Consider the following 24,661-nt stretch of genomic DNA (forward strand, 5'->3'; position numbering starts at 1 on the left):
GTTCCAGGTCGACGCTTTATCCCACTGCGCCACCACAGGTCAGGCTCTACAGTTTTAAAAGGACAGAAAAATTAACAGATAAAACTACTTAACAGTCCCAGAGTTCAGCTGGACAGAAGCTTTCCACTATTGGTGTTGGTCAGATAGCAAATGTCATGCAAAAGCATCTCCAAAACCTGGTGGGTCTAAAAACGCCAGCCCCTAACTTGTCAGAGGTGCGTTCACAGGATGGACCAGCCTAAGGCTCATAGCACATCCAGGTGGTGGAGGACTATGTGAGTGTCAGGCCTTCCCTTCATCCCACCTGTCCCCTGAGAGCCCCAAGTATTGTCACAGAGCAATGGCCCACACTGAGCCAATCTAGGGACTTGGCACAGGCTGTTCCTGGTGGCACAGATACGATCTGATCCCAAAGGAAAAGAGGATCCAGGTAATGCTGGGAAGAGGGCACAGCGGCCACAACAAACTCCCCCACAGGTGACAGTAATGTCCACGCCCTCTGTGGCCGGAAACCTAACCAAAGGCATCCAGGGCCCTTCGCAAAAGGACATAACAAGCCCTGGCCAGTTGGCTCAGTGGTAGAGCGTCGGCCTGGCGTGCAGGAGTCCCGGGTTCGATTCCCGGCCAGGGCACACAGGAGAAGCGCCCATCTGCTTCTCCACCCCTCCCCCTCTCCTTCCTCTCTGTCTCTCTCTTCCCCTCCCGCAGCCGATGCTCCATTGGAGCAAAGTTTGCCCAGGTGCTGAGGATGGCTCTATGGCCTCTGCCTCAGGCGCTAGAATGGCTCTGATTGTGGCTGAGTGACGCCCCAGATGGGCAGAGCATCGCCCCCTGGTGGGCATGCCGGGTGGATCCCAGTTGGGCACATGCAGGAGTCTGACTGCCTCCCCGTTTCCAACTTCAGAAAAATATAAAAAATACAAAAAAAAAAAAAAGGACATAACAGGTTTTCACCAGCTTCAAAGGCAAAGCAAAACCCAACCACAGCAAAGTCCTTTCCACATATGCTTGCGAGCGGATTCTCTTCAGAGTAAATATTCAGGAATTGCCAAGACTTTTTTGTGTGTGGTAAAATACACATAAAATTTACCATCTTCACCATTTTTTAGAAGATTTTATTTATTGATTTTAGAGATAGGGAGAGAAGAAGGCAGGAATGCAGGGAGCGAGAAACATCAACTCATAGTTCCTTCTTGTATGTGCCTTGACTGGGAAAGCCCAGGGCTTTGAACTGGTGATATCAGCATTCCAAGTCAATGCCTTATCCACTGTGCCACCACAGGTCAGGTCAGGTCATCTTTTTTTTTTTTTTTTTTTTTTTAACTTTTTTTTTTTTTTAATTTTATTTATTTATTTTTAGAGAGGAGAGAGAGAGGGAGAGAGAGAAACAGAGAGAAGGGGGGAGGAGCTGGAAGCATCAACTCCCATATGTGCCTTGACCAGGCAAGCCCAGGGTTTCGAACTGGCGACCTCAGCATTTCCAGGTCGATGCTTTATCCACTGCGCCACCACAGGTCAGGCCTTGGTCAGGTCATCTTAACCAGTGGTCCCCAACCTTTTTTGGGCCATGGACCAGTTTAATGTCAGAAAATATTTTCATGGACCAGCCTTTAGGGTGGGACAGATAAATGTATCATATGACTGAGACAAGTGTCAAGAGTGAGTCTTAGACGGATGTAACAGAAGGAATCTGGTCATTTAAAAAAAATAAAACATCGTTCAGACTTAAATATAAATAAAAAAGAAATAATGTAAGAAATAATTTATTCTTTCTCTGCGGACCAGTACCAAATGGCCCATGGACTGGTACCAGTCCATGGCCCAGGGGTTGGGGACCACTGATCTTAACCATATTTAAATGCACAGTTCAGTGGCATTAAGCACATTCACACTGCTATGCAGCCATCCCCGATCCATCTTAGAACTTTTTCATCTTCCCAAACTGGAACTCTGTCTCCGTTAAACACTAACTCTCCTTCCTGTCCCTCAGCCCCTGGTGCCCACCATCTACTTTCTGTCTCGGAGTCTGACTCCCCTAGGACCTTATATGAGTGGAATCACACAGGGTTCTTCTGTGCCTGGCTCATTTTGGTCAAGAAAATTTTGGAAAAGTGTATATATTTAGAGGAAAAAGAAGCTTGTTCTATCATAAGACATACCTAAAATACTACTTTTTCTTTTTTTTTTAATTCATTTTAGAGAGAAGAGAGAGAGGGAGAGAGAGAGACAGAGAGAGAGAGGAGAGAGAGAGAGAAGGGGAGGAGGAGCTGGAAGCATCAACTCCCATATGTGCCTTGACCAGGCAAGCCCAGGGCTTCAAACCGGCGACCTCAGCATTTCCAGGTCGACGCTTTATCCACTGCGCCACCACAGGTCAGGCCCTAAAATACTTTTTAAAACCTAAATTGAGCCTGACCAGGTGGTAGCACAGTGGATAGAGCATCGGAATGGGACACAGAGGACCCACGTTCAAAACCCCGAAGACGCCAGCTTGAGCGCAGGCTCACCACCTTGGGCACACACTGGCTTGAGTAAGGGGTCACGCTCTGCTGTAGCCCCCCAGTCAAAACACATATAAGAAAGCAAGGCCCTGGCCGGTTGGCTCAGTGGTAGAGCGTCAGCCTGGTGTGCAGGAGTCCCGGGTTTGATTCCCGGCCAGGGCACACAGGAGAAGCGCCCATCTGCTTCTTCACCCCTCCCCCTCTCCTTCCTCTCTGTCTCTCTCTTCCCCTCCCGCAGCCGATGCTCCATTGGAGCAAAAGATGGCCCGGGCGCTGGAGATGGCTCCTTGGCCTCTGCCTCAGGTGCCAGAGTGGCTCTGGTCGCGACAGAGCGACGCCCTGGATGGGCAGAGCATCGCCCCCTGGTGGGCGTGCCGGGTGGATCCCGGTCGGGCGCATGCGGGAGTCTGTCTGGCTGCCTCCCTGTTTCCAGCTTCAGAAAAATACAAAAAAAAAAAAAAAAGGAAGCAATAAAATGCCTGACCAGGCAGTGGCGCAGTGGATAGAACATTGGACTGGGATGCGGAAGGACCCAGGTTCGAGACACCGAGGTCGCCAGCTTGAGTGCGGGCTCATCTGGTTTGAGCAAGGCTCACCAGCTTGGACCCAAGGTCGCTGGATCCAGCAAAGGGTTGCTCGGTCTGCTGAAGGCCCGCGGTCAAGGCACATGTGAGAAAGCAATCAATGAACAACTAAGGCGTTGCAATGCGCAATGAAAAACTAATGATTGATGCTTTTCATCTCTCTCCCTTCCTGTCTGTCCCTCTCTGTCTCTGTCCAAATAAATAAATAAAATAAAACCTAAATTGAGCAATGGAAGAATCTTGAAACAGATAATCAAGACAATCTGTGTCTACATGGGAAAGATGCAATCCAGGGCTACCATGAAACAATCTACCAGATACTCGACAGTGTCCAGATCACTGTCTAGGGAAAAGTGATATTCCTGTGTCCCCTGTGTCACAAGGTTCCAAGAAGCAAATCCCAGGACTTAAGGCCTACATGTAAATACACCTATATCTGGGTATTTAAGAAATACAAAAAAAGCCTGACCACTGTTGGTGCAGTGGATAGAGCACTGACCTGGGATACTGAGGTCCCAGGTTTGAAACCCCAAGGTTGCCAGCTTAAGCACGGGCTCATCTGGCTTGACACAGGCTTGCCAGTTTGAGTCAGGGTCACCAGCTTGAGCACGGGATCACCAACATAATCCCATGCTTGCTGGCTTGAGCCCAAGGTCACTGGCTTGAGCAAGGGGTCTCTTGTATCTGTCCCTCAAAAAATATTCTTTTTGGCCCTGGCCGGCTAGCCCAAAAGGTCGTTGGCTTGAAGCACTTGAGCAAGGGGTCACTCCGTCTGCTGTAGCCCCCCAGTCAAGGCACATATCAGAAAGCAATCAATGAACAACTAAGGTGCCCCAACGAAGAATTGATGCTTCTCATCTCTCTTCCTTCCTGTCTGTCCCTAGCTGTCCCTCTCTGTCACCAAAAAAATAATAATAATTTAATTTATTGGTGTACTTAGTGCTATCATGATGTGTAAGTGAATGGCTAACTAGATGAATTCAAGTGTGCACACTAAGCCTGACCTTAGCTTCAGTGAGCCTTTTCTTCAGAAGGAAACTGCACAAATACATCTCTGATTTGTCTTGCTTGAAGTATAAATGGTCACTAAAGCAGCCATACGTGTTCCTTACATAAAGCCTCATGAACACACATGTATTTTATAAAGAAGGCAGACAGCATGAACAACACAATTGACTCAGGGAGAGCAGAGCTAAAGTGGCCCAGAGTAACTATGACCATGGGACCTATTAAGTGACTGTCCTCTGAAGGCCATTTACAAAAGCACAAACATGCATCTCTAGTGTGTGGCTTCTGGTATGTGGACTTTACAATGTCTACAGGTGGTGCTTTTCTAGAACTGTCATAAACTTATCTTTTTTTCCCTTAGACCCCCACTCCCATTTTTACATATCATTCATAAAGTCTCTGTAGCATGTATTGAGGGACAGAGCTCAGAAGTTGATGTGTGGGGATTAGAGCTCTTTGATCATCATCCTTCATTAACCAAATACAAAGCATCACTGTGTGTCAGGCATTATGTGAGGCATTACTTCTGCACAAAACGCCAGTGGGGAAAAACAAGCCTCTCGCCATTCAGGAGCTTCTGCTCGACTCAGGAAGACAGGATCAAATAAGCATGTAAGACAGGGCCCCAAACTACGGCCCGCGGGCCACATGTGGCCCCCTGAGGCCATTTATCCGGCCCCCGCTGCACTTCCGGAAGGGGCACCTCTTTCATTGGTGGTCAGTGAGAGGAGCATAGTTCCCATTGAAATATTGGTCAGTTTGTTGATTGAAATTTACTTGTTCTTTTATTTTAAATATTGTATTTGTTCCCGTTTTGTTTTGTTTTTCTGTTTTTAAAGCTGGAAACGGGGAGAGACAGTCAGACAGACTCCCACATGCGCCCGACCGGGATCCACCCAGCACGCCCACCAGGGGCGAAGCTCTGCCGCGACCAGAGCCACTCCAGCGCCTGGGGCAGAGGCCAAGGAGCCAGCCCCAGCGCCGCCCGGCCATCTTTGCTCCAATGGAGCCCTGGCTGCGGGAGGGGAAGAGAGAGACAGAGAGGAAGGAGGGGGCGGGGTGGAGAAGCAAATGGGCGCTTCTCCTATGTGCCCTGGCCGGGAATCGAACCCAGGTCCCCCGCACGCCAGGCTGACGCTCCACCGCTAAGCCAACCGGCCAGGGCCCCGTTTTGTTTTTTTACTTTAAAATAAGATATGTGCAGTGTGCATAGGGATTTGTTCACAGTTTTTTTTATAGTCCGGCCCTCCAACAGTCTGAGGGACAGTGAACTGGTCCCCTGTGTAAAAAGTTTGGGGACCCCTGATGTAAGACATGCAGAGGGCCTGACCGAGCAATGGCGTAGTGGATGGAGCGTCGAACTGGGATACGGAGGACCCAGGTTCGAGACCCCGAGGTCGTCAGCTTGAGCATGGGCTCATCTGGTTTGAGCAAAAGCTCACCAGTCTGGACCCAAGGTCGCTGGCTTGAGCAAGGGGTTACTCGGTCTGCTGAAGGCCCACAGTCAAGGCATATATGAGAAAGCAATCAATGAACAACTAAGGTGTCGCAAAACGAAAAACTAATGATTGATGCTTCTCATCTCTCTCCGTTCCTGTCTGTCTGTCCCTATCTATCCCTCTCTCTGAGTCTCTGTCACTGTAAAAAAAAAAAACCCCAAAAACAAGACATGCAGAATACCTGGAGGATAAACTGAGAAAGGGTCAGGGAACCTGCAGTTCGGAGTGGCCACAGAAACCCCAGGTGATATCTGAACAAGTCTTGAGGGTGAGGGAGCTGGCCATGTGGACACTTGCAGAGGGACAGCAGGGGCAGAGGTCCTACCCACAAGGGTGCTAGACAGTGCCCCAGCTGACTGCATGCAGCCTCCACACTCACACTGTACACTTCCCTGCACACTTTTTTTTTTGACCTTCAATATATTTTTTGCCTGACCTGTGGTAGCACGGTGGATAAAGCGTCGACCTCGAACACTGAGGTCGCCGGTTCGAAACCCTGGGCTTGCCTGGTTAAGGCACATATGGGAGTTGATGCTTCCTGCTCCTCCCTCTTCTCTCTCTCTCCTCTCTAAAATGAATAAAAAAATCTTAAAAAAATTTTTTTATTTAATTAATTGTATTTACATAGATTCTAGAGCCCTGCACACTTTTTACCCGAAGACAAGCTCCGTCTTCACTTGCACAGTATAAACAACAGAGAACCACAGAAGTCATTAACCAGGTCACAAGAAGAATGGCGCTCTGCCCATCATCACACATGCACTCCAACCGGGCCAGTACCTCACCTGAAATTGGCTGGCCCAGGCCACCATCACCCATGCCTTTCTACCCACGCCTTTGTCCCCAGTCAGGGAAGAACCTAAACTACTGTCAACAGAAAACGAGATCAGAAAAGACAGTCTATTTTCAGAAGTAAATGCAGCACAAACACCATTACAATTCAGTGCAGCTTAGAGTCTTCTCTGCCTCCAAGGGCTGCATTCATGATTAATGTGGAATGGGGTAGAAAGTCTGTCCTCTCCAAAGAGTGCACACATCCACCCACCAGGAAAACAGAAACAGGAGAGCGGCCTGCTTGTGCAACAGGATTGACAATAAAAGGCAACCTGTATGATGGAAGACTTGACTAGGGGTAGTGAACACAGCACAGTATACAGAGGGTGTATCAGAGTTGTACACCTGAAAGCTATATAATTTTAACCAAAGTCACCCCAATAAAGAATTAAAATAAAGCAACCTGCACAGCTCCCCAAAGTGGCAATGGAGGTGAAGTGGAAAAGAGGGGGTTGTTGATAGAGTTGGTGTTGCTTTGGGGATGACAAAATGTTCCAGAATTAATGATGATGGGTGCACAACTGGGAATATACTAACAACTGAATTAGCCTGACCAAGTGGTGGGACAGTGCATAGAATGTCAACCTGGGACTCTGAAGACCCAAGTTTGAAACCACAAGGTTCCTGGCTTGAGGGTGGACATGATTCAGTGGTTGCTGGCTTAAGCCCAAAGGTCAATGGCTTAAAGCCCAAGGTCACTTGGCTTGAAGCCTAAGGTCTCTGTCTTGAGCAAGGAGTCACTGGCTCAGCTGGAGTACCCCCCCCCCCCATCAAGACACATATGAGAAGCCATCAGTGAACAAGTACAAGTTGATGCTTCCCAGCTCTATCCCTTCCCGTCTGTCTCACAAAACCAACCAACAAAAAAACCCCCACTGAATTGTGCACTGTAAATGGGTGAATTGTATGGTATGTGATTAGGTCTCAATAAAGTTATTAAAAAAATATACACAAGCCCTGGCCACTTAGCTCAGTGGGTTAGAACATCATCCCAAAATGCCAAGGTTGTGGGTTTGATCCCTGGTCAGGTAACATACAAGCAACAAATGAATGCATAAATAAGTTGAATAATAAATCAATGTTTCTCTCTCTTCCTCTAAAAGTCAACCTTTTATTTATTCATTTAACTTTTTATTTTTAAAGTATATTTTTCATTTTAGAGAGTTGGATAGGGGGGAGGAACAGGAAGCATCAACTCTCATATATGCCTTGACAGGGCAAGCCCAGGGTTTTGTTGGGTTTTTTTGTATTTTTCTGAAGCTGGAAACGAGGAGGCAGTCAGACAGACTCCCGCATGCGCCCGACCAGGATCCACCCGGCATGCCCACCAGGAGGCGATGCTCTGCCCATCCGGGGCGTCGCTCTGTTGCAACCAGGGCCATTCTAGTGCCTGAGGCAGAGGCCATGGAGCCATCCCCAGCGCCCGGGCCAACTTTGCTCTAATGGAGCCTTGGCTGCGGGAGGGGAAGAGAGAGACAGAGAGGAAGGAGAGGGGGAGGGGTGGAGAAGCAAATGGGCGCTTCTCCTGTGTGCCCTGGCCGGGAATCGAACCCGGAACTCCTACACGCCAGGCTGACGCTCTGCCACTAAGCCAACTGGCCAGAGCAAGCCCAGGGTTTTGAACTGGCGACCTCAGTATTCTAGGCCGATGCTTGATCCACCACGCCACCACATGACAGGCATAAAAGTCAACTTTAAAAATATTAAATATAGGCCCTGGCCGGTTGGCTGTGGTAGAGTGTCGGCCTGGCGTGCAGGAGTCCCGGGTTCGATTCCCGGCCTGGGCACACAGGAGAAGCGCCCATCTGCTTCTCCACCCCTCCCCCTCTCCTTCCTCTCTGTCTCTCTCTTCCCCTCCCGCAGCCAAGGCTTCATTGGAACAAAGATGGCCCGGGCGCTGGGGATGGCTCCATGGCCTCTGCCTCAGGTGCTAGAATGGCTCTGATTGCGGCAGAGTGACGCCCCAGATGGGCAGAGCATCGCCCCCTGGTGGGCATGCCGGGTGGATCCCGGTCAGGCGCATGCGGGAGTCTGTCTGACTGCCTCCGTTTCCAGCTTCAGAAAAATAAAAATTAAAAAAAAAAAAAAAAAAAAAAAGACCCTGGCCGATTGGGTCAGTGGTAGAGCATCATCCTGGAGTGTGGAAATATCGGGTTCAATTCCCGGCCAGGGCACACAGGAGAAGCGCCCATTTGCTTCTCCACCCCTCCCCCTCTCCTTCCTCTCTGTCTCTCTCTTCCCCTCCCGCAGCCGAGGCTCCATTGGAGCAAAGATGGCCTGGGCGCTGGGGATGGCTCCTTGGCCTCTGCCCCAGGCGCTAGAGTGGCTCTGGTCGCCCCGGAGGGGCAGAGCATCGCCCCCTGGTGGGTGTGCCGGCTGGATCCCGGTCGGGCGCATGCGGGAGTCTGTCTGACCGTCTCTCCCGGTTTCTATCTTCAGAAAAATACAAAAAAAAAAGGAGGGTGAAGGGGCTCGTTGGATCCCAAACTTCTATGAAAAAAGCACAGCTGGAAGAGAGTGCTGGATATTAATTATGCCCTTTGGGTAAGGGGAGGAGGCAGGCACACGTTTGCATTGTGGGCACTGGACAGCCAGCCAGCCAGGTGTGGCTGTGGCAGTTCGCAGGTGGGGAGCAGGGAGGGGACCCTGACTTGAAACCAAAGCAAACCTGTTCTCCCACCTTGATTTTTCAGACAAGTGTAATTGTTTACTCAAAATATCTTTAATTTTGGGATACCCACCATTCAATACCAACTCAAATTACAGATGCATTTTAATGTCCCTGCTTGTTGCCCTCAGAGTGCTCACAGTGGGTCAGGGCCAAGGCCAGTGTGAGGGGGGCATGAAGATGGAAAGCTAGAAAGAAGTGTGGTCTGACCAGAGACTCAGACCCAGGTCCCACTTGTGGGGAGCCAGCCTGGATGCCCAGGGCGGGGCGCAGGTAAGAACCCAGTACTGTCTTGGTTGCTAGTTGGCCCACTGGCCTCCCCTCAGCATCCTGTACCCTCCTGAGACTGGATCCCAGGTGGGGCTCAGTGTGCAGGTGAGGCGAAGGACCCTCAGCCCAGGAAAGGCAAACACACAGCCTGCCGTGGGTTAGAGAGGAGCAGTTGGTAGGTTTCTGGGGTTGAGCCAATTTCGGCAGGGCAGGCTGCCAACCTGCCAATTGCCCAGGTAGGGTGGTCACAGTCCATTTGTCTTTCTCCCAGGAGCTGGGGGAGAGAAGAGGGCCATGATATGATATGTCCATCACATGGTTTTTGCATACCCAGGCTGCAGGTACCACTGCCTCTGGGCCCCCCACAGGAGGTAGAGAGTGACCAGCCATGACAGAATATGGGATGAGGGCTGGAGTGGCACAGAGGAAAGCAGGTCCAGGAAAGAGGGGCTGAGCTCAGCAATCCAGGTCAGACCATCAGCAGGCTGTATAATAGGTGGGATTCACTCAGGGAAAGTCAAGCCCTTCCTGTACCCCCACAGTATTTGTGGACAGGCCCTTACCCCAGGTGTCCCAGCCCCAGCTGCATGGGTCTTACCTGCCTGGAAGTATGGTAGCTACTGTACCAGCCGGTAGGTGATGTACCTGCCTGCAGTTTCGCTGGGCCGGATGATCTTGACCACCTGCGTCAGGGTAAGACCAGGGCTGGGCAGGGCCTCCCCAATGGTGGTAGTAGTGAGGGTATGGATTAGGGTGGGGGAGCTGCAGGACAGGTGGCCTCAAGACCTCCAACCTGGTTGAGTGGAGATCTAGGGGCAGCCCTGACTCTAAAATGAGTTGGAGCAAGTGGTCTTCCTGAGGGTCCAGCCCAGGAAGAAAGGGGTTAGGGACGGGGCTCACAGGCCAGAAGGGGCCACTCACCTGCCCTCGCTTTATCCCAAAGTAGCGTGCCACGGGGTCTCCAGCCTGGATTCTGGGCAGCTGATTTTCTCTGAGTTTACTGGGAAGCTCAGTCAGAAAAAAAGCCACGCTGAGCTGACTGGGAGGGATGTAGAAGTCCGGAGAAGCCCAGAGAAGAGTGAGGAGGAGAGAGGAAGCGGGGGGGGGGGGGGGGGGAATGGACCAGAAAGGATACTATCGGGCCAGGAGCTCTGTCACCTCCTCCTTGGTCATGACAACATGTTCAGGGACCAGCTGCCAAGAGAACCTGTGTCTCCAGAGGGCCGCGACACACCCCACTGTGCCCCACACCGCCACAGAGCAGAGTACAGCGCGCCCCTCAGAGAATCTGCACTCCGCCCTGAAACTATCATGCAGAGAAACACTGGAACACAATCTGAGACTCCCCATGGCTCCCAGGAGAAGAGATTTCTACCCCCACCCCCAGTTCAGAGGGGTGAACCTAGGAACCTGCATTTCCAGCACAGCCCCAGGTGATGCTGCTGCTCTGGGCCCTGGGGGCCATACTTTAAGAGGCTGGCTCTACTTCCTTCCCCATCTCAAACCTCCCCACAACCCAACTCCTCCCACCTTCCTTGGGCCTCACCTCGTGTTCCGTGATGTTGATGAGCAGCTCCTGCTGCAGAAACTGTTCCAGGATGTACTTGGGGGCCATGTCCACCAGGGACTGGAAGAGAGATATCCTCTGGATTGGCCACACCTCCTACCTTGAACCATACCTCCCCACCCCGTATGACTAGAGACAACTGAACTTGGTCTTGTTTCTCCCCCAGAAACCAAGGCAGGGAACTCCCATCCCATGTGGGTTTCTCCCCGCTGCCCCCATCCTCGGCACATCTCCCGGCCTCAGCCTGGTGTCAGGAAATGAGTTTCCATCAGTCAAATGAATCCAGGGGTTGTCTCTGAGTTGGCATGGCACTCCCTCCCCAGAAGAAGACCTAGATGGCAAGGACTCTTCAGCCCCTACAGGCACACAAAAGAGAGTGCTTGCTGCTCCTCCATCCCAACCACCAGCCTCCACTCAGGCTTGTCCAACCAGACAAGTGACACTGGGCCTATTCTGGGGACACCACCAAAACAGGACAGCAGATCCTTCTCAGACCCTGAGATCCTGCATCAGGATGTGGGGCTCCTGTGCCAAGAGGCCATAGGCGAGTGTTGCCAAGTATATATATAGCAGGTGCCCTGGGTAAAAACAGCAGTGGGGCCTTGCAGGAGGTGCTGTAGGAAGAGCAAGTGAGGGTTGGGACAGAAAGGGAAGAGAAGCGGTCATGCTCATTGCTGTGGGGGCACCGACCTGCTTGGCAGAGGGCGTCATACCCTGTTGTACCACAATGAGGGCTCGGGTGATGTTTTCTTCCTGCATGCGCTGGCAGTACACCTTGATGGTCTTGATCCCCACCTTGGGCTCCTCTGCAGACAAAGTGCATGTTGGTCCGCACTGCCACACCCATCACCCACCCCATCTCAGGCACAAGTAGCACCCCTCTCTGGGGCCTGTTTCTGTTTGCAGAACAGGGGTCTGTCTGCCTTCAGGTCACCTAATAGCTGAAAGGCGCCTGTGCCCATGGAACACACCTATCTGGAATTGGAGTCTGAGAGTCAGGGAGTCTGGGTTTAGTTGGATGTCTCACTGTTTCCAAGTTTGTGGCCTGTTTAGTCTGGGAGTTCACGAGGTGCACAGCTGGGTGTTCGGAGGTGAGATGAGGTTGGGTGATCTGCCATGCAGACAGACTACCCACCCCCATGGGTCAGAGTCCTTCCATTCTCCGCAGTACTGGGGGCCTAGGGCTTTGTCACTGCAGCCTACAAGCCTACCAGATCAGCAGCTGGGCTCCAGCCACCAGGATTCATGTGAGACTCCCAGCTGCACCTCTATCTCTCTGCACATCACTCTACTGACAGGCAGTGTCTTGGGCTGAGTTGTGCCCCCCCCAATCCCCCTGTTGGGAGTCTTAACCCCAAGGATCTCAGGAGGTAACTATTTGGGGATGGGGCCTTCAGAGAGACAAGGTAACATGAGGTCATGTGTGAGCCCTGATCCAATCTGATGTCCTTCTAAAACAGGGGTCCCCAAACTACGGCCCGCGGGCCACATGCGGCCCCCTGAGGCCATTTATCCGGCCCCCGCCGCACTTCTGGAAGGGTACCTCTTTCACTGGTGGTCAGTGAGAGGAGCATAGTTCCCATTGAAATATTGGTCAGTTTGTTGATTTAAATTTACTTGTTCTTTATTTTAAATATTGTATTTGTTCCCGTTTTGTTTTTTTACTTTAAAATAAGATATGTGCAGTGTGCATAGTTTTTTTTATAGTCCGGCCCTCCAACAGTCTGAGAGACAGTGAACTGGCCCCCTGTGTAAAAAGTTTGGAGACCCCTGTTCTAAAAGATTTAAGACACAGACATTAGGGACCCTGTGAGGACTCAGGGAGGAGACAGCTGCCATTTACATACTAAGGACAGAGAGGCCTTAGAGGAAATCAACTCACCTGACACCCTGATTTTGGACTTCTAGTCTCCAGGGCTGGGGACAACAAATATGTTGTTTAAGTCCCCATCTGCAGTGTTTTGTTATGGCAGCCCCAGCAAACCAATGTAGGCAAAAACTTCAGCCCTGTCCTACAACATGTCCCAGAAGAGCAGTGACGCTCCCAATGTCACCAACGACCAGGAAACATAGCAAGACCAATTACTCCAGGAAGGGGCTGATGCTGGCAGGTCTGGAGATGGCTCTTTGGGAGCCCTGTGATTAGGCATCAAGGTCTCAAACAATGTCTCATATACAAGGAAATTTTCTTAAAAAGTGCCACCAGCCCTAGGCCGGTAACCTAACTGGTTAGAGCATTAGCCTGGTATGCCAAAGTATACCAATGAATATATAAATAAGTGAAATTGCCCTGGCCGGTTGGCTCAGTGGTAGAGCGTCGGCCTGGCGTGCAGGAGTCCCGGGTTCAATTCCTGGCCAGGGCATACAGGAGAAGCGCCCATCTGCTTCTCCACCCCTCCCCCTCACCTTCCTCTCTGTCTCTCTCTTCCCTTCCCACAGCAGCCAAGGCTCCATTGGAGCAAAGTTGGCCCAGGCACTGAGGATGGCTCTGTGGCCTCTGCCTCAGGCGCTAGAATGGCTCTGGTTGCAACAGAGCAACGCCCCAGATAGGCAGAGCATCGCCCCCTGGTGGGCACGCTGGGTGGATCCTGGTTGGGCACATGCGGGGGTCTGTCTGACTGCCTCCCCGTTTCCAACTTCAGAAAAATACCCTAAATAAATAAATAAACAAGTGAAACAACAAATCAATGTGTTTCTCCCATCCTCTCTCTAAGGTCAATAAATAAAATACACTGCTCACAAAAATTAGGGGATATTTTATCACTTCATATTCATTTTGAAATATCCCCTAATTTGTGTGAGCAGGACAATAAAACGTACTACCAGGTTCTGCTCTGCAAATGTTTTCTGCCCAACCCCTTCATTCTAGGCATGTAGTTGGCCCCCCAACTTCTACAGGCCTGAGAACCAGGCTGCCTCAGTGGGGTAGGTACTATGATAAAGGAACACAGGGGTTCAAGCACCCCTCAGTAGGCTCTTTGCTCAACCTGGGGCTCAGTAGGGATCCTAGAAGAGGCGGCTCATGAGCTCAGTCTCCAGGGGCAATAACTGGATGAGAGTGAGGAGAAAAGGGTATGGTGAGGCAGGGGGATCGGCAAGGAAGAGGCAAGAACTCTGCAACAGTGCAGGAAGGAGCTCCAGGGAATGCAGGCACTGAAGGTAAAAGCTAGGCTGCTGGCAGGGGAAAGAGGGGGAGAAAAAGGGGGTGACAGAAGAACATAATGGGTCTGAGGTTAAGCGGAGCTGGGGGTTTGGCTGGAAAGCTTATGATAATCCTGGTTGGAGAAAAATAGCTGAGAAAGAGAATACAGAGGGGGACCAAGAAATAAATTGGAAAAGGTACTTAGAGGGATCAGAGATCAATGGCATGGTGCCACCCACAGCACAAAGGATGAAGGGAGCTCCCTCCTCTGGGTCACACAGCAGAGGGCTGTCACAAGCTGGATTCTGAGCAGTCCCTCAGATGGCTCCACCAGAACCATGACCCTCAGGCACTGGCAAGACACTCACCCGGGAAAAAGACAAACATCTGGTCGGTGGGGTCATCATTGTGGGCCACCAACACTGTGAGGTCTGTGCGCCGTGGTCGCCCTTCACTTGGCTTGTCCCCAAACTGGGCCTTGAACTCCTCCAGAGTCTGGTCTAACTCATCCTGAGTCACCAAGTAGCCTCGGTCATGGCATAGCTGTGAACAGAAAGAGCCAGGTGACCCCAAGGGGGAGGAGGGATTGCAAAAAAAAATTGAATTAAATGAAACTGCTGTGAGGACAACACAGGGAGTTTGGGGCTCAGTGTGGTATGTGTATGTAGAGGCCAGACAAAAGGGATGGGGCAAATGGAGACGAAGACGGGACATACCCCAAGACAGCCCTTGCGTGAATCCAGTTAACCAGCTGCTGTGTGTGGCCATTTTATCCTGAACCTTAGAAAGAGGCTATGATTGGGAAGTAGGCCTGGGACTTGGGGTGGGAGTCATCTGAGCCTAGTTGGGGCCCAGGGGTTTGGGGCCAATGAGGACAGCTGGGTGGGAGGGGTGCTGCTAGGCCAGCTTGGCAGGCACTGGTTGGGAACCAGGCCACAGCATGAGGGCCAACAGTTCTAGGTCTCATCTTGGAAATTAGGGTTCTCTGAGTGGGCTAACTAGAAGAAAACCAAAATAGAGAAAAAGGACGTTAGAGCTGCTACTCAGCCTGGTCCTCTCCACAGCCTTTCCTCTGTGAAGTCTCTACAGTCTGATTCTTTCAGGACCCCAACACTGTCAGCCTAAAGCATAGTTGTTTCAGTTCCTGTATTTGGGGTAGCTTTGCAAAGCAGTGAAGAGACTGGGTTTGGCTGCCAGGGCTCAGTTCAGGTAGGATTCCTATGAAGCAAGTGTAAAGGGAGAAGTCTTGGTCAAGACCCCACACCTGCCTGACCAGGCGGTGGCGCAGTGGATAGAGCATCGGACTGGGAAGCAGAGAACCCGGGTTCGAGACTCCGAGGTCGCCAGCTTGAGCGCGGGCTCATCTGGTTTGAGCAAAGCTCACCAGCTTGAACCCAAGATCGCTGGCTCCAGCAAGGGGTTACTTGGTCTGCTGAAGGCCCGCGGTCAAGGCACATATGAGAAAGCAATCAATGAACAACTAAGGTGTTGCAATGCGCAATGAAAAACTAATGATTGATGCTTCTCATCTCTCTCCGTTCCTGTCTGTCTATCCCTCTCTCTGACTCACTCTCTGTCTCTGTAAAAAATAAATTAATTAAAAACAACAACAAAAAAAAACCCCAGAGGTCATCAGCTTGAGTGTGGGCTCATATGGCTTGAGCACAGGCTCACCAGCTTGAGCGCAGTGTCACTGGCATGAACGTGGGATAACAGACATGAGCTTATGGTCGCTGGTTTGAAACCCAAGGTTGCTGGCTGGAGCAAGGGGTCACTCATTCTGCTGTGGCTGTGGCCCCACCCCCATCAAGGTACATATGAGAAAGCAATCAATGAACAACTAAGGTGATGCAAGAAAGAATTGATGCTTCACATCTCTCTCCCTTCCTGCCTGTCTGTCCCTCTCTCTGTCTCTTCTCTGTCTTTAAAAAGTAAAAAAAAGCCTGACCTGTGGTGGCGCAGTGGATAAAGCATCAACCTGGAAATGCTGAGGTCGCCGGTTCGAAACCCTGGGCTTGCCTGGTCAAGGCACATATGGGAGTTGATGCTTCCAGCTCCTCCCCCCTTCTCTCTCTGTCTCTCCTCTCTCTCTGTCTCTTCCTCTCCTCTCTAAAAAAATGAATAAATAAAAAATAAAAATTTTTTTAAAAAGTAAAAAAAAAAAAAAAAAAAGACCCCACACCCACACCTTTCCTGACCTGTGGTGGTGCAGTGGATAAAGCATCAACCCGGAACACTGAGGATGCTGGTTCAAAACCCTGGGCTTGCCTGGTCAAGGCATATATGGGAGTTGATGCTTCCTGCTCTTCCCTCTTCTCTCTCTCCCCTCTATAAAATGAATAAATAAAATCTTTAAACATAAATAAATTTGGTTTTACCTTCTATGAAAAAAAAAAAGAAAAAAGACCACACACCTCTGTGGGCTTCTGGGGATCACAATGGCCACTTCCCATGGAGTAGCTTGAAGCACGTGACATGTAGTGACTGCATGTAGAGTGGCCAGAGAGGTCAAAGAGAGATGTTGCACTGGATGACAGCAGGTCAGACCCTGACCCAGGTTTTTTCCAGCCCCACAATCCTGGGTTTCTCTCTTATGCACTTTGGGTAGTGCTGGAGCCTTCCAAGAAGTAAACAAGAGACTGTGGATAATAAAGGGTATTTTGGCCTGACCAGGTGGTGGTGCAGTGGATAGAGTGTTAGACTGGAATGCCGAGGACCCAGGTTCGAGACCCCAAGGTCGTCAGCTTGAGCGCGGGCTCATCTGGTTTGAGCAAAATAAAAAATGCTCACCAGCTTAGACCCAAGGTCGCTGGCTCAAGCAAGGGGTTACTCAGTCTGCTGAAGGCCTGCAGTCAAGGCACATATGAGAAAGCAATCAATGAACAACTAAGGTGCTGCAACGAAGAATTGATGCTTCTCATCTCTCTCCATTCCTGTCTGTCTGTCCCCCCCCCCCTCTCTGTCCCTGTAAAGAAAAAAAAAAAGGGGGTATTTTGGTTTTTTGTGTGTGTGACAGAGAGACAGGGAGAGAGATGAGAAGTATCAATTCTTCATTGTGGTTCCTTACTTGTTCATTGATTGCTTTCTCATATGTGCCTTGCAAAGGGGGGGCCTACAGCAGAGTGAGTGACCCCTTGCTCAAGCCAGTGAACTTGGGCTCAAGCCAGCGACCTTTGGGCTCAAGCCAGCAACCATGAGGTCATGTCTATGATCACATGCTCAAGCTGGATGAACCCGCACTCAAGCCAGTGACCTCAGGGGTTTTGAACCTGGGTCCTATGCTTCCCAGTCCAATGTTCTATCCATTGCACCACCTTCTGGTCAGGCAACAAAGGGGTTCTATGGAAAATAACCTCACGGGGTGATCTAATCATAAATACCTAACTTGGCAGGTAATGATAGGTAGTCAAGTCCCAGACCTGTAACTTTCTTACTAAAAGGTTATTATTTTTTTCAAATTTTTATTTATTTTTTATTATTATTATTTTTTACAGAAACAGAGAGAGAGTCAGAGAGAGGGATAGACAGGGACAGACAGGAATGGAGAGATGAGAAGCATCAATCATCAGTTTTTTGTTGCGACACCTTAGTTGTTCATTGATTGCTTTCTCTTATGTGCCTTGACCGCGGGCCTTCAGCAGACCGAGTAACCCCTTGCTTGAGCCAGTGACCTTGGGTCCAAGCTGGTGAGTTTTGCTCAAACCAGATGAACCTGCGCTCAAGCTGGTGACCTCGGGGTCTCGAACCTGGGTCCTCCGCATCCCAGTCCGACGCTCTATCCACTGCGCCACCGCCTGGTCAGGCTAATTATTTTTATTTTATTTATTCATTTCAGAGTCTTGAGAGAGAGAGAGAGAGAGAGAAAGTAGGGAGGAGCAGGAAGCATCAATTCCCATATGTGCCTTGACCAGGCAAGCCCAGGGTTTCAAACCAGCGACCTCAGGCGTTCCAGGTCAAGGCTTTATCCACTGCACCACCACAGGTCAGGCAATCAAAATATTTTTAATAAAAAATTTAAACCTAACCAGGCAGTGGCGCAGTGGATAGAGCGTCAGACTGGGACACCGAGGACCCAGGTTCGAGACCCTGAGGTCACCAGCTTAAGCGCAGGCTCATCTAATTTGAGCAAAACTAAGGTGTCGCAATGCGCAACGAGAAACTAATGATTGATGCTTCTCATCTCTCCGTTCCTGTCTGTCTGTCCCTGTCTATCCCTCTCTGACTCTCACTCTGTCTCTGTAAAAATAAATAAATAAATAAATAAATAAATAAATAAATAAATAAAAATAAAAAATGAAAAAATTCTATGCAAGTTTGGATGTTCTTTATCTAGCAAGACCCTGACAGGAAAAGACAGCGAATTCTGGGCAGAAAGAATCAGACTCCTGCCTCTCCCCCCTCCCTCCCCCTCTATTACTCATGACTGGGCCACTGAAACTCGTCCTCACCTGCATAATGGTCTTGCGGATCTTCCACAGCCGATATGTCTCTTCCTCGTCGTCCATGCCTACCACGACCGCACTCACAGGTCCCGTGCCCAGCAGGACCCGCGCTGACTGCGCCGGCACCAAACCGCGGTCAGGCCCCCTCAGTTTAGGTCTGTCGCCAGCGAACGCCTGAATGCAACGACCTTCCGGACAGGCAAGGCCAAGGACAGCCCAAGCCTTTCGAGAGCAGCGATTTCTCCACAGGCGTGGGAACAGCACCAAACGTACGCGCCTCGAAATTCTCGCGTGACTTTGGCCACATAGCCTCTCAGGAATTAGACGTTCCCCTCAACACCCGCCGGGGGGCGGTAGTTTAGTATTCCAACCTACAGAGCCGGGAAAATTGAGGGCGGTGTACTGAGGCCCACACTGGGCCTGCGGTCTGCTCTCCTCTCAGGAACGGTGGGACTGCCTAGGAATGGCTCCATAAATATATGCGCATCCAGCTGTAGCAAGGTTCTTTCATTTGGCTCTGGGCTACCTGCAACCTGATGGCCCCAGCCTCAGTTTTCCCTTCCATACAATGGAAATAAGAGTCTATTTAAGGGGTGTTGGGCAGATAAAATGTATTATGCTCACTTTGTTAAAGTGGCGCTGCCTACGTGGAGGCCGTTGCCCAGGTGATATTAATGTGTGTTGGGGATCTTTGTAGCCTGGGGCTCGGTTTTGGGATTAAGCCTTTCCTACCCTTTTTGATGTGGGTTGGTACAATCCAATCATGCCTCAGAGAAGTGACTTTGTATAGAGACTTCCCTATTTTGTATATTGGATTAGAGGTTGTGAAGCTACACTATAAAATGGGGGCAGAACGGGAGCTTGCTCTTGGTTCCTGGAATGATTAGCATGAGAGAGCAGAGGGAGCAGAGCAGAGAGCAGAGAAAGAGGCCATGTGGCCAGGAGAAGCAGCCAAGATGGCGGAGTATTGAGTAAGAGGCCAGTTTGTGCAGTTTGACGCTGGAGAAGGAAGGCGATGGGGAACTGAGGAGAATAAGGCTGGTGAGCTAGAAACCTTTGATTCTAGGAAACTCGGATAAGTCAGTGGCTTTGTGAGCACTGAATGTGAGTGGGTTTTGAAGCCCAGTGTGTGTTTTTACTTGCCCGCCGGGTGCAAGCTAGAATTAAAGAAAATGGCCTATCAGTTTTTGGCTCCATTGTTTCTTTACCAACTGTCCGAATCCAATGCGAACCTGCATGGGCCAGGAGGCTGCTGTGATGGTGGCCCTGGCTGCTGGCTTTACAAGGGGGTTAGCTGAGAATCTGAGGGGAAGACCATGCTTCGGAGGTGGTTGGCATAGCTCCTGGTGTTATAAAGTACCACACCCCAGATTCTGAAAGGCACTGTACCTCATTTCATTGAGTTCATGTAGAGACACCAGTCCAGATGAGTTTTGAAGAGTTTTATTAACGGAGGAGATTTATTAAATATGCCGGCCGCATGTGGCTGACACGGGGCATCAGACCCAAATTGTGCAGTCCCCCCAAAATAGTTCAGGGGCTGCTTATATACCCTTAATCACACACCGGTGGGGGGAGAGCATGACATTACAGCACAAACTGACATTTGTTTAGGGGGATACACAGAAACATTAAGACTTTCAAGGTGTCTGACCAGGCGGCGGTGCAGTGGATAGAGTGTAGGACTGGGATGCAAAGGACCCAGGTTCGAGACCCCAAGGTCGACAGCTTGAGCGCCGGCTCATCTGGTTTGAGCAAAAGCTCACTAGCTTGGAACCAAGCTTGCTGGCTGCTGAAGGCCTGCGGTCAAGGCACATATGAAAAAGCAATCAATGAACAACTAAGGTGTTGCAATGCTCAACAAAAAACTAATGATTGATGCTTATCTCTCCGTTCCTGTCTGTCTGTCCCTGTCTATCCCTCTCTCTGACTCTCTCTCTATCTCTGTAAAGAAAAAAAAAAAAAAGACACCTACGAGAAAGCAATCAATGAACAACTAAGGTGCCACAACAAAAAACTGATGATTGATGCTTCTCATCTCTCTCCGTTCCTGTCTATCCCAAGACTTTCAAGGTAACACAATCAAAGATGTTTACAAATCTTTTAGAGTTCATCTTCCCTCATTATCCTAGGGGTATTTTTTTTTTAAGATTTTATTTATTCATTATAGAGAGGGGAGGGGGGGAGGAGCAGGAAGCATCAACTCCCATATGTGCCTTGACCAGGCAAACCCAGGGTTCTGAACCGGCAACCTCAGCGTTTCCAGGTTGACGCTTTATCCACTGCGCCACCACAGGTCAGGCCAGCCTAGGGGTATTTTACTCTCAAGATTCCAGGAAGGGCCTGACCTGTGGTGGCGCAGTGGATAAAGCATCAACCTAGAAATGCTGAGGTCCCCGGTTGGTAAACCTGGGCTTGCCTGGTCAAGGCACTTATGGGAGTTGATGCTTCCAGCTCCTCCCCGCCTTCTCTCTCTCTGTCTCTCCTCTCTGTCTCTCCCTCTCCTCTCTAAAATGAATTTAAAAAAAATAAATTAAAAAAAAAAAAAAGATTCCAGGAAGGGGGAGGAACTTCAATCAATGCAAGGTGGTATGTAAATTCTGCCTCCTATTCAAAGAGAACTTTCTCTGTTAACCTTTATTTTAGATTTAAAACTAAATGACCCGCCTGACCAGGCGGTGGAGCAATGGATAGAGCGTCGGACTGGGATGCGGAGGACCCAGGTTCGAGACCCCGAGGTCACCAGCTTGAGCGTGGGTTCATCTGGTTTGAGCAAAGCTCACCAGCTTAGACCCAAGGTTGCTGGCTCAAGCAAGGGGTTACTTGGTCTGCTGTAGCCCCACAGTCAAGGCACATATGAGAAAGCAATCAATGAACAATTGAGGTGTCGCAGCGAAAAACTGATGATTGATGCTTCTCATCTCTCTGCTCCTGTCTGTCTGTCCCTATCTATCCCTCTCTCTGACTCTCTCTCTGTCCCTGTAAAAAAAATAAATAAATAAATAAAAAATTGCACATATGAAACCAAACTTGGTGTCATCAGAAAAAAGTGTAAAGTTGGGGTTTTGCAGGGCCCGTCAGAAGTTGGGGCCTATGGCGTGCGCCCATTACACCCGCCATGAAATCTGCCTTTGGAAAGGTGACTGCTTTGTACAAAGAGTGTAAGGTATTTTTCCCCACCGAGGAAGAAGGGAGGGGCCGGAGCCACGAACTGTGAAATAAAAGGCTTTATTGAGTACAGCGAATCTTGCCTGATGAGGTTCCCTGGTCCTGAGGACAGATGCCAGGGAAGTCTCATAGGATGACCCGCATGTGGGATATTTAAAGGGTCTCTAGGGTGGTCGAGCTAATATGACGTGGTGAAATCTTACTGGCTGACGGACAGTTGCTTTTTTCCAAAGGGCTCCTAGGAAGTTTCTTTTGGCATGCCTGGATGTGGGCAGTTCTAGCCAAGTTCCCGGGTCTGGGTTCCTCACGTGACTGTCCCCCATTGCTGACCATCCCACAGAGAGCTAGGTTGATGGTGATGGAAGAAGACATGACTTGAGGTGGTTCGGTGGTTCAGTGTTTCCCAACCTTTTTTGTGCCATGCCCCACCTTAACCTTTCTAAAATTTTTATGTCCCCCCCTATGTAACATACATAATTTTTAACATTAAAAAATTGATTTGTTCACTTAATAAACATAAATGATAGGTTCTAGGAAGAAATCACTATGAAATTATTAACAAAACACAGTAAGTAAAATTTCAAAACATATAATGAAAAACAGAAATTTAAATTCCAAATAATTTTAATACAGATTTTTCTATATTAATTTATTATTTTAATTTAGTGTGATCCTTGCGCTTGATGCTTGCTGCACAGAGATTTTATATTAGGTTCCAATTTGGTTAGCTTTAGTCTCAAGTCTCCACGTTGTGTTATATCCAGTCGATTTCTTTTTTTTACCAGTAAATCATTTACAGCACTAAATCCACATTCAGCTAAAAATGAAGATGGAAACGGTAGCAATAGTTTTCTTGCACATTTGGTTGAATTTGGGTATTTGATTTCTGTTTCCTCACAAAGCCATGCCATCGCTCCTTTGATATTAAATAAAGCTTTAACTGACTCATCATTTTGCAATTCTGCGAGTTCTTCTTGATACTGCATATTTGATATATCAGACAAATCCACTAACATTGGCTGCATCATCCATGTTGGGAAATCAATTTGTTTTAAATCAGAAAATCTTTCTTTTAAATCAGCCGATAGAATATTCAAATGATTGACAATAACAAGTAAAGCGGTATCAGTTACTTCACATTTTTGGAGCCAATGAAACTGTTTAAAGTTTTTGTTGTTAATATGTTTCTGACATAACTCAATATTGGTAATGAAACCAAATATCTTTGCTTTTGCATCGACAAGAGTTTTATTTGTTCCTTGAAGTTGCTTATTTAATATATTTAGTTTTTCAAAGATATCGGCTAAATAACTCACAAATGCTTTACCATCTATTATTAACAGGTTTGTCGCTTAAAAAATCACTAAGAGGCCCTGGCCGGTTGGCTCAGCGGTAGAGCGTCAGCCTGGCGTGCGGGGGACCGGGGTTCGATTCCCGGCCAGGGCACATAGGAGAGGCGCCCATTTGCTTCTCCACCCCCCCTCCTTCCTCTCTGTCTCTCTCTTCCCCTCCCACAGCCAAGGCTCCATTGGAGCAAAGATGGCCCGGGCGCTGGGGATGGCTCCTTGGTCTCTGCCCCAGGCGCTAGAGTGGCTCTGGTTGTGGCAGAGTGACGCCCCGGAGGGGCAGAGCATCGCCCCTGGTGGGCGTGCCAGGTGGATCCCGGTCGGGTGCATGCGGGAGTCTGTCTGACTGTCTCTCCCCGTTTCCAGCTTCAGAAAAATACAAAAAAAAAAAAATCACTACGAGTATCAAACAGTTCCATAAATCTTTTCAAACAGTTTCCTTTAGATAGCCATCTATCTTACTTCAGTATGAAGTAAAAGTCTCACATGGTCTTCATTTTGTTCTTCACAAAATAGCTTGAAAAGACGCTCACATTTGGCACTAGCTTTAATAGCATTAACACACTTTATTACTGTATGTAATACTTCATTCAGAACAGGCGAGATGTTTTTAGCTACCAAGTTTTCCCTATGAATAACACAATGCACAAGAATCATTTCTGGATTCGCATCTTTCATCAATTTTAAGCAGCCATTTTTCTTGCCCATCATATTGGGAGCACCATCTGCAGCACAAGATGTTATATTTTTCATTGGTATATCATTGACATCTAAGTAGTTTTTTAGCTTATTATATATATCTTTGGAGGTAGTGGTGCTTTCTAATCTTTTACAGAACAACATTTCTTCAGCAAAATGTCCTTTATCAATATATCTTACGTAAGTTATCAATACTGCCTCACTGTCTCTCAAAGTTGATTCATCCATTTGCAAGGAGAATTTTCTTGTTTTCAGCTTTTCAATAAGTTGTTTTTCAATATCCTCACTCATTTCGTCTATTCTGCTAACAGAATTGTTACTGAGTGGCATAGCTTTTACATCTTTGTCATCTTTTTCAAGAACCGTTTTAAGAAATGCTGATATTGACGGTTTTATTAAATTCTCTCCTATAGTGTGATTTTCTCCAGTTTTAGCAATGAATAAATAAATTTGATAACTAGCCTCAAGAACATGATTATTAGTTAAAGTATGAGCAGTAAATAGAGACTTTAATGTTGTTCTTTTTTCAAATTTTTTCTTTAAAGTTTTAAAGTAACTCAAATCTGAATTAATATGAGCACTATGTTTCGCCTTCAAATGCGCCTCAAGATGACCTCGTTCCATTGATTCATTGGTCAAGCATTGCTGGCATAAAAGACAAAAAGGAATCCGCTCATCATGAACAGCGGGTATGAACCCAAATTTTAAATATTCCTCCGAATATTGACAAGTTTTTTTCTTGCTTGCACCACTCATTTTACTATGGGCTATAATAAAAATAAGATCAATTAAAAACTAATATTAAAATATGTGTTAAAATATATTCAAAGTGACATAGAGTAAACATATACTAAAAATTCATATTTATTTAAATGTATATAACACATTTACTACACTACCACCGCGAATCAAAAGGTATCTATATTTTTTCCA

General features: G+C 48.6%; 1 protein-coding gene across 3 annotated transcripts; it reads right to left on the reverse strand.

Annotated features, from left to right (window-relative positions):
• Positions 1-9,126: 9,126 nt before the first annotated feature.
• Positions 9,127-18,677, reverse strand: POLR2E (RNA polymerase II, I and III subunit E). Of its 3 annotated transcripts, none has more exons than XM_066342053.1 (8): positions 18,522-18,677; positions 14,442-14,616; positions 11,622-11,737; positions 10,911-10,991; positions 10,500-10,558; positions 10,286-10,364; positions 9,963-10,047; positions 9,127-9,638 (listed from the first exon to the last, which is right to left on the reverse strand). In XM_066342053.1, exons 1-7 carry the CDS (start codon positions 18,576-18,578, stop codon positions 9,982-9,984), a joined length of 633 nt encoding a protein of 210 aa, XP_066198150.1. In that variant the 5' UTR covers positions 18,579-18,677; the 3' UTR covers positions 9,127-9,638; positions 9,963-9,981. The 3 variants fall into 3 exon arrangements, with proteins under 3 accessions (XP_066198150.1, XP_066198157.1, XP_066198167.1); XM_066342060.1 differs by having other exon boundaries at positions 9,127-9,849; XM_066342070.1 differs by lacking the exon at positions 18,522-18,677 and adding an exon at positions 16,272-16,401.
• Between the last annotated feature and the right edge of the window lie 5,984 nt (positions 18,678-24,661).

This window comes from Saccopteryx leptura, chromosome 1 (genome assembly GCF_036850995.1).
Source record: "Saccopteryx leptura isolate mSacLep1 chromosome 1, mSacLep1_pri_phased_curated, whole genome shotgun sequence".
Classification (NCBI taxonomy): Eukaryota; Metazoa; Chordata; class Mammalia; order Chiroptera; family Emballonuridae; genus Saccopteryx; species Saccopteryx leptura.

Excerpts from the sequence above, each read along its gene's own strand:
- POLR2E (XM_066342053.1), bottom strand. The coding sequence starts at position 18,578 with ATGGACGACGAGGAAGAGACATATCGGCTGTGGAAGATCCGCAAGACC. Across the intron at positions 11,738-14,441 it reads GATGTTTGTCTTTTTCCCGG|AGGAGCCCAAGGTGGGGATC; the intron begins GTGAGTGTCTTG and ends CTTTGTCTGCAG. Across the intron at positions 10,559-10,910 it reads TCAACATCACGGAACACGAG|CTGGTCCCTGAACATGTTGT; the intron begins GTGAGGCCCAAG and ends TTCTCTTGGCAG.